This window comes from Otolemur garnettii, unplaced genomic scaffold (genome assembly GCF_000181295.1).
Source record: "Otolemur garnettii isolate 467f Iridium unplaced genomic scaffold, OtoGar3 scaffold00101, whole genome shotgun sequence".
In the NCBI taxonomy this organism is placed as follows: domain Eukaryota; kingdom Metazoa; phylum Chordata; class Mammalia; order Primates; family Galagidae; genus Otolemur; species Otolemur garnettii.
The window spans coordinates 4911951-4925434 of NW_003852496.1; the positions used below are offsets into that span (position 1 = coordinate 4911951).

The 13484-nt window shown below is 51.7% G+C and overlaps 1 protein-coding gene across 1 annotated transcript in view; it reads right to left on the reverse strand.

Annotated features, from left to right (window-relative positions):
- The window catches only part of GRIP2 (glutamate receptor interacting protein 2), a 59900-nt gene extending 49481 nt beyond the window's left edge, over positions 1-10419 (reverse strand). The window contains exon 1 of the mRNA XM_012809214.1: positions 10365-10419. Within this exon, the coding sequence (XP_012664668.1) occupies positions 10365-10419 (55 nt within the window). The remainder of the gene's footprint in view (positions 1-10364) is intronic.
- Positions 10420-13484: the final 3065 nt, after the last annotated feature.

Genomic DNA, 13484 nt, shown 5'->3' on the forward strand with positions numbered 1-13484 from the left:
AGGTGAGAGGCCAGCAAGGCTGAGGCAGAGGTCGGCAGGACATTGTTCTGAGTGTGAGGGGAGCTACTGAGGGCTTTAAACAGTGGCGTGATATGATGGCTATTGGAAAGGGGCTTGCAGGGGCTGGGATGGTACAGGCGGTAGGGATCTGAGTACAGGGGAGGAAATGAACCAGGCACCGCAGAGGCAGATCTGGACTCTAACTCCCTTCCTGCTCTGAGCCTCAGTTTCCCCTGCAGTTGAACATCAAAGCCCCTCTGATGGCAGCCAGCAGAGCACTTTTGGGACAATGCCAGGTGGGGGAGAATGGAAAGCATGACGTCAGGATGCATCTTGATACAAAAAAGGAAGAGAAAGAGAAATGGGCACCAACTACAGACATGCAAGGCACAGAAACAGCCCCCAATTCATGCAGAGCTTTCTCAACTCTCTGTCACCAGAGAAGTGAAAATGGAAACAGTGAGCCAGAATGACAAATGTCAAAAATGCAGACAAACAGCCAGACACAGTGGCTTATGCCTATAATCCCAGCACTCTGAGAGGCCAAGGCGGAAGGATTTCCCGAGCTCACAGGTTCAAGCCCAGCCTGAGCAAGAGCAAGATCCCATCTCTAAAAATAGCTGGGCATTGTAGCAGGTGCCTGTAGTCCCAGCTACTGGGGAGGCTGAGACAAGAGGACCAGTGGAGCCCAAGTGAGTCTGAGGGTGCTGTGAACTATGATGCCATGGCACTCTACCCAGGTTAACAGAGTAAGACTCTTTCTCAAAAAGAAAAAGAAAACATGCAGACAAATAGCAAATGCAGTGCTGATGAAGATGTAGGGAGATGAACAGTCATGTACTGCTAGTGGGGAATAAACTGAGGGAGCCACACTGGCAGCCCCTGGCAGTGTGTTCCAGCACCCTCACTCACTCCTGGAAGTTATTGCAGAGGAATCCCTCCTTCTCATCCACAGGTTCCTAAAGGGAAGGAACTCTGGAAAATGTAGTTGGTGAAGGTGATGTGGGTCTCCATCCCAGGAGAGGGGATGGGTAACACGTGGTGGCTGTTAGAGACACAGCAGTCAGAAGCACAGCCACATGGATCAATCTAGAAAACCTACCATCCAGTTAAAAAATGAAAGGAGTAGAGAGGGAGTGAGGAAAGATTGAAAGGAAAGAAGAAAGGGAACAGAATAAGAGCTACCCCACATCATTTATGCAAATTAAAAACAGACACAGAAAACATGTTGGAAGTGTGTACACACTATAAAGACCTATGTCACCAACTAAAGATTTAGAGAGAAGAAACTAGGGGTGGGGATTCAGCATGAGGAAGAAAAATAAGATAAAATAGAATCATGAAGGCACTGGGATGACCCAGAACCATGCGTGCTTTGAACTGAGAAATTTAGCTCAACCTTCAGAGCCTGGGGTCCAAAATAAAAAATAAATAGGTGCCTTGAGAGACATATTAAGAAGTTGGAACTCTCTCTTGAGGACTGGGGAGCCATAGAAGAGTTTGGAAGGAGAGATGGATACAGTCAGCTAAATATCTTAGAAAACTAATTTGATTGGGTGACCAGATGGTCCCCATGCAAAGGGTGAGGGCTTCAGCAGACTTGTGAAGCTTCACTCATCCCCCTCTCCTAGAAGTCTCTCTAACTCTGCCTATCTGCCCTTTCTGCCTTCTTAACAGAAAGCAAAACAAGGGGGTGCGTTGTTTGGCCTCACCTCCAGGAAAAAGCAATATGTATGTCCCAATCTCCGGGTGGCAGTGGCCCCTTGCTGCTTCTAGAGGGAGTCAAGAGACCCAGTCCAGCTACTGCTCACACTGGGCCCACTGCAGCCCGAGCACATTACACTCATCCAGGCATCAGCATTTCTTGTAGAAGGGACAATCCCCAAAGTGGATCTGCTATGAACCCAAACAGGGGGCCAGAGGGTCAGGAATACTCTGAAGAGGAGTCAACAAAAGCTGCCTGGTGGGAGGCGGTGTCTGAGCCCGCTCTTTCAGGTCAAAAGAAGTGAACACTCCTGTGGGAAGGGCCTCCCAGGCAGAGAAGACATCCTGGGCCAAGGAAGGTAGGAAAATGTCCAGTATGTATAAGGAAAGGCACTCACCACCGTGACTGGGGGCAAAGTGTCCCCAAAAGAGCAGGTGGGCAGCACCGGCAGGTGGGGCTGAGGCTTCCAGGGAGACATTCTGCAGGGGGGAGAAGCCACCGACTGGGGGCATTTCTGGCACCGTGACTCACCATGTGGGTAGTCAGCAGGGAGGAGCAGGCTCTCCTGAGGCCTCTCCAGTGAGGACATGAGAAACTATGCAGTCAGCACGCAGACCACGGGGCCAAGACAAGCAGCTCCCTCTGGCCTCTACACTCAGAGTTAGCTGCAGGAACGCCCCCTTGCGGCGGTAATCAAGGCAATGACGGCAACGGATGGGGCTTGGGACCGGCAGAGGGCAGCGGCAGAGGCAGCGTTTGGTCCCAGGGTCAGCCTGTGGCTAACTGTGCCTAAAATCCCACTATCCACTGCCTGAATCAAGCATTACTCTCTGTCCAAACACAAATGCCCTAGAGGGAAGGGAGGGGCCACATTTATTGAACATCTACAAGGCACCAAGCACCTCTAGTGTCTCCTAGAATCTTTCAAAAGCCTTATGATCACTACTAATACGAAGCCCGTGGATGATCTAATACACGTCCACATAAGAGAAAAACTCAATGCAATTCAAGTTGGAGGGAGGAGCAAGGAGGCATGGGGCAGGGAGGAGGGAGGGGGTGGGTGTGCTCCCACTTAATGGGCAGGATGGCACCAGCGCATGGCTGGTTATCTCTTGGTGGGGTGGGACACAGTTATAAGAGGGACTCTCCTTAACAAGTGCAAACCTTGTAACCTATTTCTTTGTAACCTCAAATTAACCTGAAATAAAAATTAAATTAAATTAAAAAAGCCTTATGAAGTGGGCATTGCTAATCCCATTTTTACAGACGAGAAACTAAGGTGAAGAGAGGGGAAGGGAGTTGGCCAGGGCTGCTCAGCTAGGACGGGTTGAGGGTCAGACCGTCCGAGTTCAGTGTTCCCTCCCTGGGTCCATGCTGTTCCCCTTGACTAAAATGCACTTCCTAGCTTTTATCCTTAGCACCCCAACTAAACACCCACAACCCAGAAGTCCACTCTGGCCACACCGGTGGGTCCCCCTTCACCCTCTCTCAGCCCTTCTTCCAGTGCCCTTCCTCTGGGCTTTTCCTCCACCCGTTCTTTCCACTAAACAGGACCCTCAACCACTTCACCTGCTGATTACAGAGTTTTGCACACAGTATGTGCTACACAGTGTTGCTGAATAAATGAATGAGAAATAAATGATAAATACAGGCAGTCCCTGAGTTACAAACATCTAACTTAGATACAACTCACACTAACACAGTCTGTTACGGGTAACAGGTAAAGGTACCTATTCCAACTTACATAAAAATTCAACTTAAAGAACAAAGCTACAGACCTATCTCCTATTTCCTAACCTGGAAACTGCCTGTGTACATAATCTCTGAATTGCCAATTGGAAAGAAACCAATAATTCAGACTAATATAGGAATCTTCTCTGCTGTCTAGCACAGCTTTACAGCCCCATGAATGGGGAGCTCACCACCTGTGAGCAGCCCAGCCGCCTCCTGAACAGTTGGTTGTAAGGCGTGACAGTCGTCCTATTAGCCCGGCTATAGACCACCTCCCTCCCTGTAGTGCCCCCAGCCCCATAGTTTAGCCTCTGAGCCCCAGTGAGGTCACAGCTCAGAGTCTGGGTGTGGCTTCAGTGGGGAGCTGGTATGTGGCTGGCAAAGTGGGTGGCCATTCATCCCAGCATTCTGGGGCCACTTCCAGGGGAGCGCCTCCCAGATGCCACCACACATGACCATGCCAGACAGACATCCTCTATGCCCTGTGCCTCATCAGACAAGTGGGGGAACCAAGGCTCACAGAGAAAAGGGAACATAAGCCTCTAATAATGACCCGTTGGCCCCTGCCTGGTCCCCTACCAATTTCCTACTACTTCTCACCTCCAGTGTCATTTATTTCAGTTCCACGAGGTTAGGAGGAACAGTCACCTCATTTTACACATGGAAACTGGAGCCCAGGGGGAACTCAGGCCTCTGGCTTCAAATTCTTAAGTCATATTTCAACTTACACACATTCATAAAAGGGCTTTGTGGACATGTGACAGTTGCACCTGACTTCGTGCCCTCGTGCTGGACCTGAATATTGAAAGAGGACCCTGACAAAGTAGATGAACAGTAGCCCCCCGGCAGGGTGATAACATGGGAAGGACCCCAGGCAGCCCAGCTGAGAATATGCTGGTGAGACCCAGGTAGAGGTTCTATGCTGGTGGGAGTGGGAACCCTCAGGGTTTGGGGGTGGGTTCCTGGCAGAGACCACTTGTTGGGGGACAGGACCTGATCCTGAGGTTTACAGGCCATTGCCTGCTGCCTGAAAGCTGAGGCCCCACCTTGGTCCATGGCCCCCGGCACTGTGAAGGAAGAATCCTTGGGAGGTTACCACCTGGTGTCCCAAACCAGCCAGCCCTCCCCTCCCCTCCCCTCAATGCCCAGCACAGAGCAGATAGCCAGTTCCCACCTCTGAGCCTGTGCGTCACAGCACCCAGCAATGCCCTCTTCCTAACTCCTCCTGGCCAAATCCTACAAGTCCTCCAAGGTTGTACCACTGTCCCTCCCCCACAGTAGCCCTCCTTGACCCTCCCAAGGTCCTCCTGCAGCTTGCTGCCTCATCTGGGTCTCCAAAGTCATGTGCTCAGTCGCACTCTGTCAACTCCCCCAGACGTCCCATCCTCTTCTTTGCCCACCTGTCCCTGGAAGAGCCTAACACCAATGTGGTGATAAAGAGTGAGGAACATTGTGGTCTGTCACCCTCCCAGGAGCAGCACCACTAGGACCTGAGAGTGGCCCTGACTTCAAGTCCTGGCTCTGCCTCCACCTCCAACTGGCTGGGTAGACCTTGAGCAAAACAGCCCTCAACCCTCCCATGTGTAAAATGGGGGTACACTGTGGGCCGAGGGGAGGAGGAAGACAGTCCCTGGGGGCTGCTTCCCTTCCCACCTCAGCCAGCCTAGGACTCCTTTACCTCCGTCCCCTGCTTGAATTCCAAATGACCCTGGGCTGCTTCCAAACCTCACACAAATCTTCTCACCTAACCCACACTGCAAATGGGGCAGTGAGACACAGAGATGGCAGGGACCTTGCCCAAGGTCATCCTGCAGGGACCCCCAGCTGCTCCTGTTGCGTGACTGTGAGCAGTTGCTGGCCACGTGCCCCATCTCATCCGCCCACCTGCCCACCACATCTGCTGATGAGTCACCGTCACCTCGGCCAAGACAGTGAGACGTTGGGACTAGAGAGTCAAGGTCAGCCCAAGGGGACTGAATGTGTAGGTGGTGGGAGGCAGCAAGATGGTTTCCAGTCCCAGGAGAGCAGGTCTGGGGGTACAGAAGGGAAACGGAGGCTGAGGGGCAGGGACCTGTTCAAGGACCCACAGAGAGTCGGGGATTTGGGGTTGGCCTCTGTTTCCTGGCTGATGGATGTTCCTTTCGCTCCATCAGACCATTTCCCCAGGCAGGGAGACAGGCCCGGCAGCCTTCACAATTATCCAGGCAATTAAGACAGGCAGATGGGCCTGCTGGATTGAACACCAAGCCGACAAGTGGAGACAATGCAGGGACATGAGCTGACGAGATCAGCACAGGTTCCAGAGGAGGCTCAAGCAAGGCTAATATGCAGTTGGGACATGCACCCAATGTGTGTGCCCGGAATCAGGGAGCACCTGGCCTGGTCTGCCTGCTCTGTCCTACTGAGATCCCCCCCCCCCCCCCCCCCCAGGCCCTGCACTCATCTGCAGGCTGTGCTCTGCAAGAAGGAACAGACAGGGTGGGGTATAGGCAGAGGTGATGGCCAGGTGGGGAGGGCCTGCTCAGCCCGGAGCACAGGACCTTGCAGAGCCCCATCACTGCCTCTGAAGGGCTGTCCCTGGACAGGGGCAGCAGAAAGAGGGCAGAGATCTTGGGGGAGCCTGAAAAAGCAGAACAGTGGCCACATATTAGGATCACGCGGATCCCCTTGCTACCAGCATGGGAGGCTGAATAAACTGAGGAATGCATCTGATTGGACTTGGGTTTTGGCATGGAGTGGGCTCAAATGCCATTTCCTTCCTAGGTATGTAATCCTGGAAAGCAACTTCCTTCTTGAGCCTCACTTTCCTCTGCTGCAAAATGGGGCTATTTTAATCACGTGACAAAATGCACGTGCCGTGCTTAGCACAGCAAGCGATCAGTAAACACTGGAGGAACAAAGCCCAGGTCCAGAGGTTTGCTCCAGGCTGCTGGGATCTGCAATTCCAGGAACAATTGTAGGACAACAGTTCATCCCTGGCTTCTTGATAAAGAAAGACATGCCATGATCTCTGAGACACTGTGGCTGCTCTGAAATTCTGGTGCCTCTGGGCACGGAGGAGGGCAATGGATTAGGAGTTTGCTGCTGGGCCAGCACTGGAAGGAGGGTGCTCATTTCCATGCTGGGAGTCAGATCTGAGACCCCAACGTGACTGCAAGGAGAAATGCCAGGAGTGGGATGTGAAGGCAAGTCAGAGGACAGTCTGGTTAAGGAGCAGAAGGAGGAAGTGAATGATTCATCACAAATGTGTCCCATGGAGGGCACACAGGCAGACACAGTTCAGCAGGATAAGGACTGTCTTGTTCCCTGTTGTATCCCTGGAGGGCTAGAACAGTACCTGACACACAATAAGTGTTCAATAAATATTAGTTGACTGAGTGAATGACACAGGCTATTCTCCTGCTTCAACATCCATTGATTTTTGCCATCCTGCAGCCCTGGCTCCTTGCCTCTTGTCTGGACCCCACCCCAGCCTCGTCCTTGCAGCCCCACCTGTGGCAGCAGACCAAAGCCAGAGCCTATTCTAATACTCAGAGCTTTCCTCCATTCTCTCTCGCTCAAGGACCTCCCATGGCTCCCCTGCACCCAGGACAGAGTCCACCTCCACAGCTGCCCACCACCTCTAGCTTGACTCCCTTCTCTCCCCACACCCTTCATGCTGAAAGTTCTTGCAGTTCCCTGAGGCAGATGTTTCAAACCTCCAGACATTTGCACAAGCTTTTCCCTGGCAAACTCCTACTCATCCTTAAAAATCCCACTTTGGGCCTCCCCTGCCCTCTCTCAAGCAAAATCATTGCTTCCAGCTGGATGCCGTGGCTCACATCTTTAGTAATCCTAGCACTGGGAGGCTGGAGGCAGGTGGATCACTTGAGCTCAGGAGTTCAAGACCAGCCTGAGCAAGAGCAAGACCCTGTCTCTACTAAAAATAGAAAAACTAGCAAGGCATGTTGGTGGGCACCTATAGTCTCAGCTACTCAGGAGGCTGAGGCAAGAGGATTGCTTCAGTCCAGGAGTTTGAGGTTGTTGTGAACTATAATGCCACAGCACTCTACCAGAGTGACAGAGTGAGACTCTGTCTCAAAAAAAAATCTTTGCTTCCTTCTCCAGGCACTAACTGGACCCTCAAATACAGGAGCAGTATTACATGGCCATGTCACACCGGGATCCTCTTCAAGTAATCACAGGTTAAAAAAACTCTAGAGTCTTACCTAGAAAAGATGGATAAAAGGAATATGGGCTGAAGTCCCAAAATACCAGATGCTGGCATGGATAGGAGGAGAAAGGAACACTTCTACACTGCTGGTGGGACTGCAAACTAATACAGCCTTTCTGGAAAGAAGTATGGAGAACCCTCAAAGATCTAAAAGTAGACCTTTCATCTAACCCTGCAATCCCATTACTAGGTATCTACCCAGAAGAACAAAAATCATTTTACCACAAAGACATTTGCACTAGAATGTTTATGGTGGCTCAATTCATAATTGCCAACCTAAGTGCCCACAACCCCTGAATGGATCAACAAACTATGGTATCTGTATACCATGGAATATTATTCAGCCATTAAAAAGATAAAGACTTTACATCTTTTACATTTACCTGGATGGAATTGAAATATATTCTTAGTAAAGTATAGCAAGAATGGAAAAATATCCGATGTGCTCCATACTAATATGAAATCAATATATAAACAATTACATGCTCCTAAGAACAATAAATCACTAATATAGTCCAGTTCGGAGGGTAGAGGGGAACAGGAGGAGGAAGGGGGAGAACATTTGGCAGAAGGAGAGAGGTCATGAGGTGGGATCTCACCTAATGTGCACATACTCAAAAAAAAAAAAGGAATGCAGACTGGAAATGGGGAGATGTATCCCCAGGCCTTTAAAAATATATTTTGAAAAAGAATACACAAGAAACAGCTTTTCCACACTCTCCCCCCAAATCTCTTGACTCCTTCTCCCTTGAGCCTTCATATTCATGGGCATTCAGGTTCATTTTATGAGCAAAACAAGTTCCTTGTGCCTCCCTTAGAGCCCCATGAAGTGGAGAGATGTCAGGCAGGAGCCTGGCACACATCTGCACACAGTGTGTCCTCAATTAACCAGGCTGTACGCCTGTCTTTTTTTCTTTGCTTATTTCCTATTAAGCGCTTGCTGGTCCCAGAGGCAACTGTCCTGGGGACAATGGTATGTGTATGTGGGACAAGGAGTCGGGGTGGAAGGAGAGGAAGGAAGTGGCTGGGTTGCTAAAGGGAAGAAGGAATTCAAAATTCCAGGAGTCCACTGCATGCCCAACTTTTTCTAATTGTCACTGCAATCTCAAGGGGGTGTTCTTTCTTGGGCCCATTTTACTGATGAGGAACTGAGGTTCTGAGTAGCTCTTCAAGGTCACAAAGGGAGTAAAAGACAGATGGGGTTTGAACCCAGGTCTGTCTGAGCCAATGTAAGCATGTACTGCATCTCCAAAATGTAGAACTTGATCCATGGCATTTAGTAGGCTGTCTTCCACATCCTGGGGAAACTTTAATTTGGAACAGCCCTGGGACAAGATGAGTTCATCTATTCCTCCAGCCTGGGAGAATCTGACTGGGTTCTCAGGGTCTGCAGACGGGAAAGGGGGCTTCTCCCACGGTGGTGGTCCCAGTACAGGAATCCCTGGAAAGTCCCTGATGTCCTCCAGGCATTGGCTGCTTTGTCCTTGTGGAAAGACCCTTCAGGGCTCTCTGTGATGTCAGACCGACAGCTTCTCAGAGGCCAGCACAGGACCTAGAGCCCTCAGCTGCTCCCCAGGCCCCTCACCACTCCAAGAGGTCCCCCCCCCCCATGTAGGCGCCTCAGCGTCTAGAGTTATGAGGTCTCTGGCTAGAAAGAGCCTCCATATGTCATGTCAGCTATGTGGCCTTGGGTAAGTTACTTAACTTCTCTGTGCCTCAGTTTCCTTCTATGCACAATCAGAATAAGGATGGAACTGATTTGTTGTGAGGAAGTAACAAGTGAATGCATTGCCTGGCACGCGTTACTGTTGTTCATGTTAACAGCAGGTTTATTCTTAGTTCTCAGCCTAAAACGTACAGATTGAGAATCTACTACCTTCCTCCTCCCTCATGTTGTAGGTGAAGCAATGGCAGCCCATGAGGTCACAGGTGAAGCCTGTGGTCACACAGCCTGGGGGGCTTAACTGTCAGCTCCAGACCCTTGTCCCTACCCTCACTCTAACCCTGAGGGTCTGCACATGTGTCCAGGGATAGGATAGCACTAGCATGGCATTCTGTCTTGCCCAGAGCGGGTCAGCCTTCACCTGCCCCTGCTCCCCACTCGTACACTTCTCTGGGCTCCCCAGAGCCCATCTACATACACACATACATAGAGGAGCTCTCTCTCTCTCTCTTTCTCACATAGCACCCCTGCTGGCCTGCCCCACCTGACCAGACAGCCCCATGGCCTCAACAAGGAGAGAAAAGGCCAGAGGAGACTTACCCCACAAGGGGATGGGGTGATGGGAGGGAGACAGAGAGAGGCCATGACAGAAGAATAGGACAGAAAGACTCAGAGACAGAGTGGGGTTGTGAGAGGACAGAGGCAGAGTCTGAGGGGTGGGGTGGGGGAGATGGGTGGAGAGACAGATGAAGAGACCCAGAGAGAGTGCAAGATCCAAAGAGATGGAGAGAGGAAGAAAGAGAGGGCTGGGGCAGAGACCCAGAGGGGGCAAGAGACCCAGCCGCAAAGAGAAACGCAGCAGAGAAGCCCCAAAAGACCAGTAAGAGAGAGGGAGGCAGATGGAAGGTGAACGGAGCTGGTGATGAAGCCGGCAAAAGTCCCTTTGGGTCTCTCAGCCTGAGCCTTCTATCCAGACCCGCAGCCCCAGGGCCGGGCGCAAAGTCCCTGGCGGAGCAGAGGGGCCGCCCGTGCCCGTCCCCCTCGGTCGGTACCTTTGGGACGCCGCCTCACCACGCCCAGCCGCCACTTGAGCGACACAGCCAGCATCGCGCCCCTCCTGCCCGCGGGCCGTGCCAGGGGACAGAGCGCAGCTTACGCCCGGTTTCCCGTGCGCCTGGAGCCCGACAGTCCTGTGCTCCGGAGCTGCCAGCGCTAACTGGCAGAGGCTGGGCGCTCCCTGCCTCCGCCCTCCCGGAGTTGCTAAAATAGATAATCTCCCCGGAGCCAGCGGCGGTGGCATCGGTTGCGTCAAGGCCCCCTCCCTCCACTGCAGCCTGGCCTGGGGAGTGGGATCCTGGGAAGTTCTGGACCCTGCTACTGGACCTTTTACTGAAATCTACCCATCTCTCCTCCCCTCTTCCATGGGGTAGCTGTTTGATGCCTCTAGCCCTTGCACCTGAGGTCCTGTCAGCCTGGAATGTCCTTCCTCTCTAGCGGGGCTCCAAATGAACTCTGGGATCAGCCCTACCAGCTGGAACTGCTTGACTGATGGATCCCAGTAAAGCATTTCTTACTAGGTTGAGATTGTCTAACTTCCCCCAAGACTGAGAGCTCCTGAGACAAGGATAGGGGTTCACTTGTCCTGTGTCTGGAGCAGGCAGCGCAGGCCCAGATATGTGATGGGTCACCAGTGTGGAATGATGCCATTGACAAGCCTCTTCCATCCTAATCCCTACAACTAACCTCATTTGTAACATGAGGATGATTGGAGAAGCCACCCAACTGGGTGGATGGGGAGTTGTGATGTGATGGACTACTTGTGAATACTCCCGGCACTCAGCGAGAGCTCAGTACACGTATGAGACATCCTTTTCTATTTCATACATGGTTAGCTTTCTCTCTGGGCCCCCAATCTGGCCCCTGAATTTGGTTAGGGCAAGTTAGGGGAAACAGGCAGAGGGTTAGCAACCTGCTTGGGGTCACAGAGCACATACACTGCAGAGGTATATGTGCTATACCTAGATGCCCAGGCTTCTACCCTCTGTCCACCAAGACAGGTGCTTGGGCTTCTTCCATCTTTTAACTTTGCAAACCATCTTTTTCCCGTATGCTGGATCCGGGGTACAGACCACACACACAGAAAGGGCCAGGCACCACTCAGGATTCACGGCTGCCGCAGAAATCAGGGTGTGAAGCAGCAGTGTGGGCCCCCCTTGAGAAAGGTGGAGGTTTCTCCCACATGCAGAACTCCCGCCAAGTCCCATCATTCTGCAATAATCCCACATCCAGGCTTTGGCCCTGTGTTCACTCAATGCAAGATTCCTACAATGGAAGGACAGGGCAATTTTAGGTAAACAGATTGGCCAATTAATAAAAATGAATTACACAGCGAGAAAGTGATTCCCTTCTCAATTATCTCCCAGCCCTTCTGATTCCATGCAGGAGTCTCCTTTTGTTTCTACCATGCTTTTAATGACTCCCTGAAATTTGTGGATTAACCATTTTAAACAAAGAGAGAGCAGGCCCCAGGCTCACAGCTCCCCACAGAAAGTGGGCTCCAGCCAAATGTATCAGGGCGGCACTAGTTGGCAGAGGGCGGGTCTTACACTGACTCATTGGGAGATTCTGTCTCTTCATCCTTCAGGGGTGGGTGGCAGAGATTGCTCAGGACAAGACCAGGAGGCAGGAAGTGGATGTTTGAGCAAGATCACTGGCCCCTTCCTGAGACCTGAGGACATCACGAGAGCTGCCCCACTGCCACAGGCCCTGTCCCACCCCCCTGGAAGCCTCTCCTCAGCAGAAGCAAGGCTTAGTCTCTTAAGGAACAGCAAAATTCCAATTTAGCTGTGCAAACAAAAAGCAAGGAAAGAAATCAAAGAACACAGGCCTTTGGAGATGGGCAGACCTGAGTTCAAATTCTAACTTGGTGTGCCTCAGTTTTCCTCATCTGAGAAACGGGGCTAATACTTCCTACCTCTGATAGACGAGGGTAGCATGAGATCACAGGCATAGAGCAAGTGCTTAATGAGTAAGAGTGTGATTATTATTCATGGAGTCTAAGCCTTCTATGTGAATAGAGATGGGAGGTCCAGCAAGGTAAAGGCAAGAAAGTCAAGAATCTGGTGCTTTCCATGCACTATCTTGTCTAATCCTCACAGTGCTCTCAGGAGCTCCCCTATTTTACAAATGAGGACATTGAGGGTCAAAGAGGGAGGTATGGGATTCACCCAGGATCACACAGCACGCAGTGGCAAAGCAAGGTCTCAGATCCCAGCCACCAGACCAGGCCACCACCACATGTAGGCCCAGGGACCAGCCCTTGTAAAACCCCTACTGTGTGCCAGACAAGGTTAGCCCAGGAAGGGGCTTAGCCTGCCAGCAAAGCCTAGAGAGGGAAGGCTCTGTTGCCCAGAGTGGTACAGACTATTAAGTGGCAAAGAGCCGGAGCAGGAGCCCAGGCCAAGGTTCAGACTCTCCACCTTCATTGCTGCCTTTGGCAAAAAGACAAATGGCCTGGGCAGTCCCAGAGCCAGCTGAAATTGACATGTGGAAAGCACAGCAATAAATAAAGAAGGGCAGATGAATGCTAAGGCCCGCAGGTCAGGGGAGAGCCAGTATCCCAGCACCGCAGGATTTCCTATCACCAGTTTACCCTGGAGGATGCCCTGTAAATGTCCCAGGCCTCGAAGGTGAGGATGCCCCCAGGACCACAACCATATCTGGAGAGAGAGATGGATCAGCCCAGCTCAAGATTCAGTTCTGGGTCCCTAATCCCCTACAGACCCCCCTGGCCACAGGGCCCACCGCAGGAGCCTGAGGTTACATGACCCGAGGCAAGTCGCTTTCCCTCCACAGGCTCCCTCAGTTTCTTCAGCTGCAAAATGGAGCAGCTGCCTGCCCCAGAGGGCTATTCTGAGTCAAATGAAGAATGAGAGCCCCCCCAGGGGCAAGATGGATCCACCCACTACACCTGGCACTGACTGGGAGCATGTTGAATGCTTATTGGGTGCAGTCACAGAGTGTTTAAGGGCGTGGACCATGGAGCCGCCTGCCAGGGCCCAAATCTCAAGCACAGAGCACATAGTCAAGCCTAGCACAGTAAGGGCTCAATAAATAACAATGTGATTATACTAGCTTTATCACTAGACTCTGTTACTTAACTTGCCTGAGCC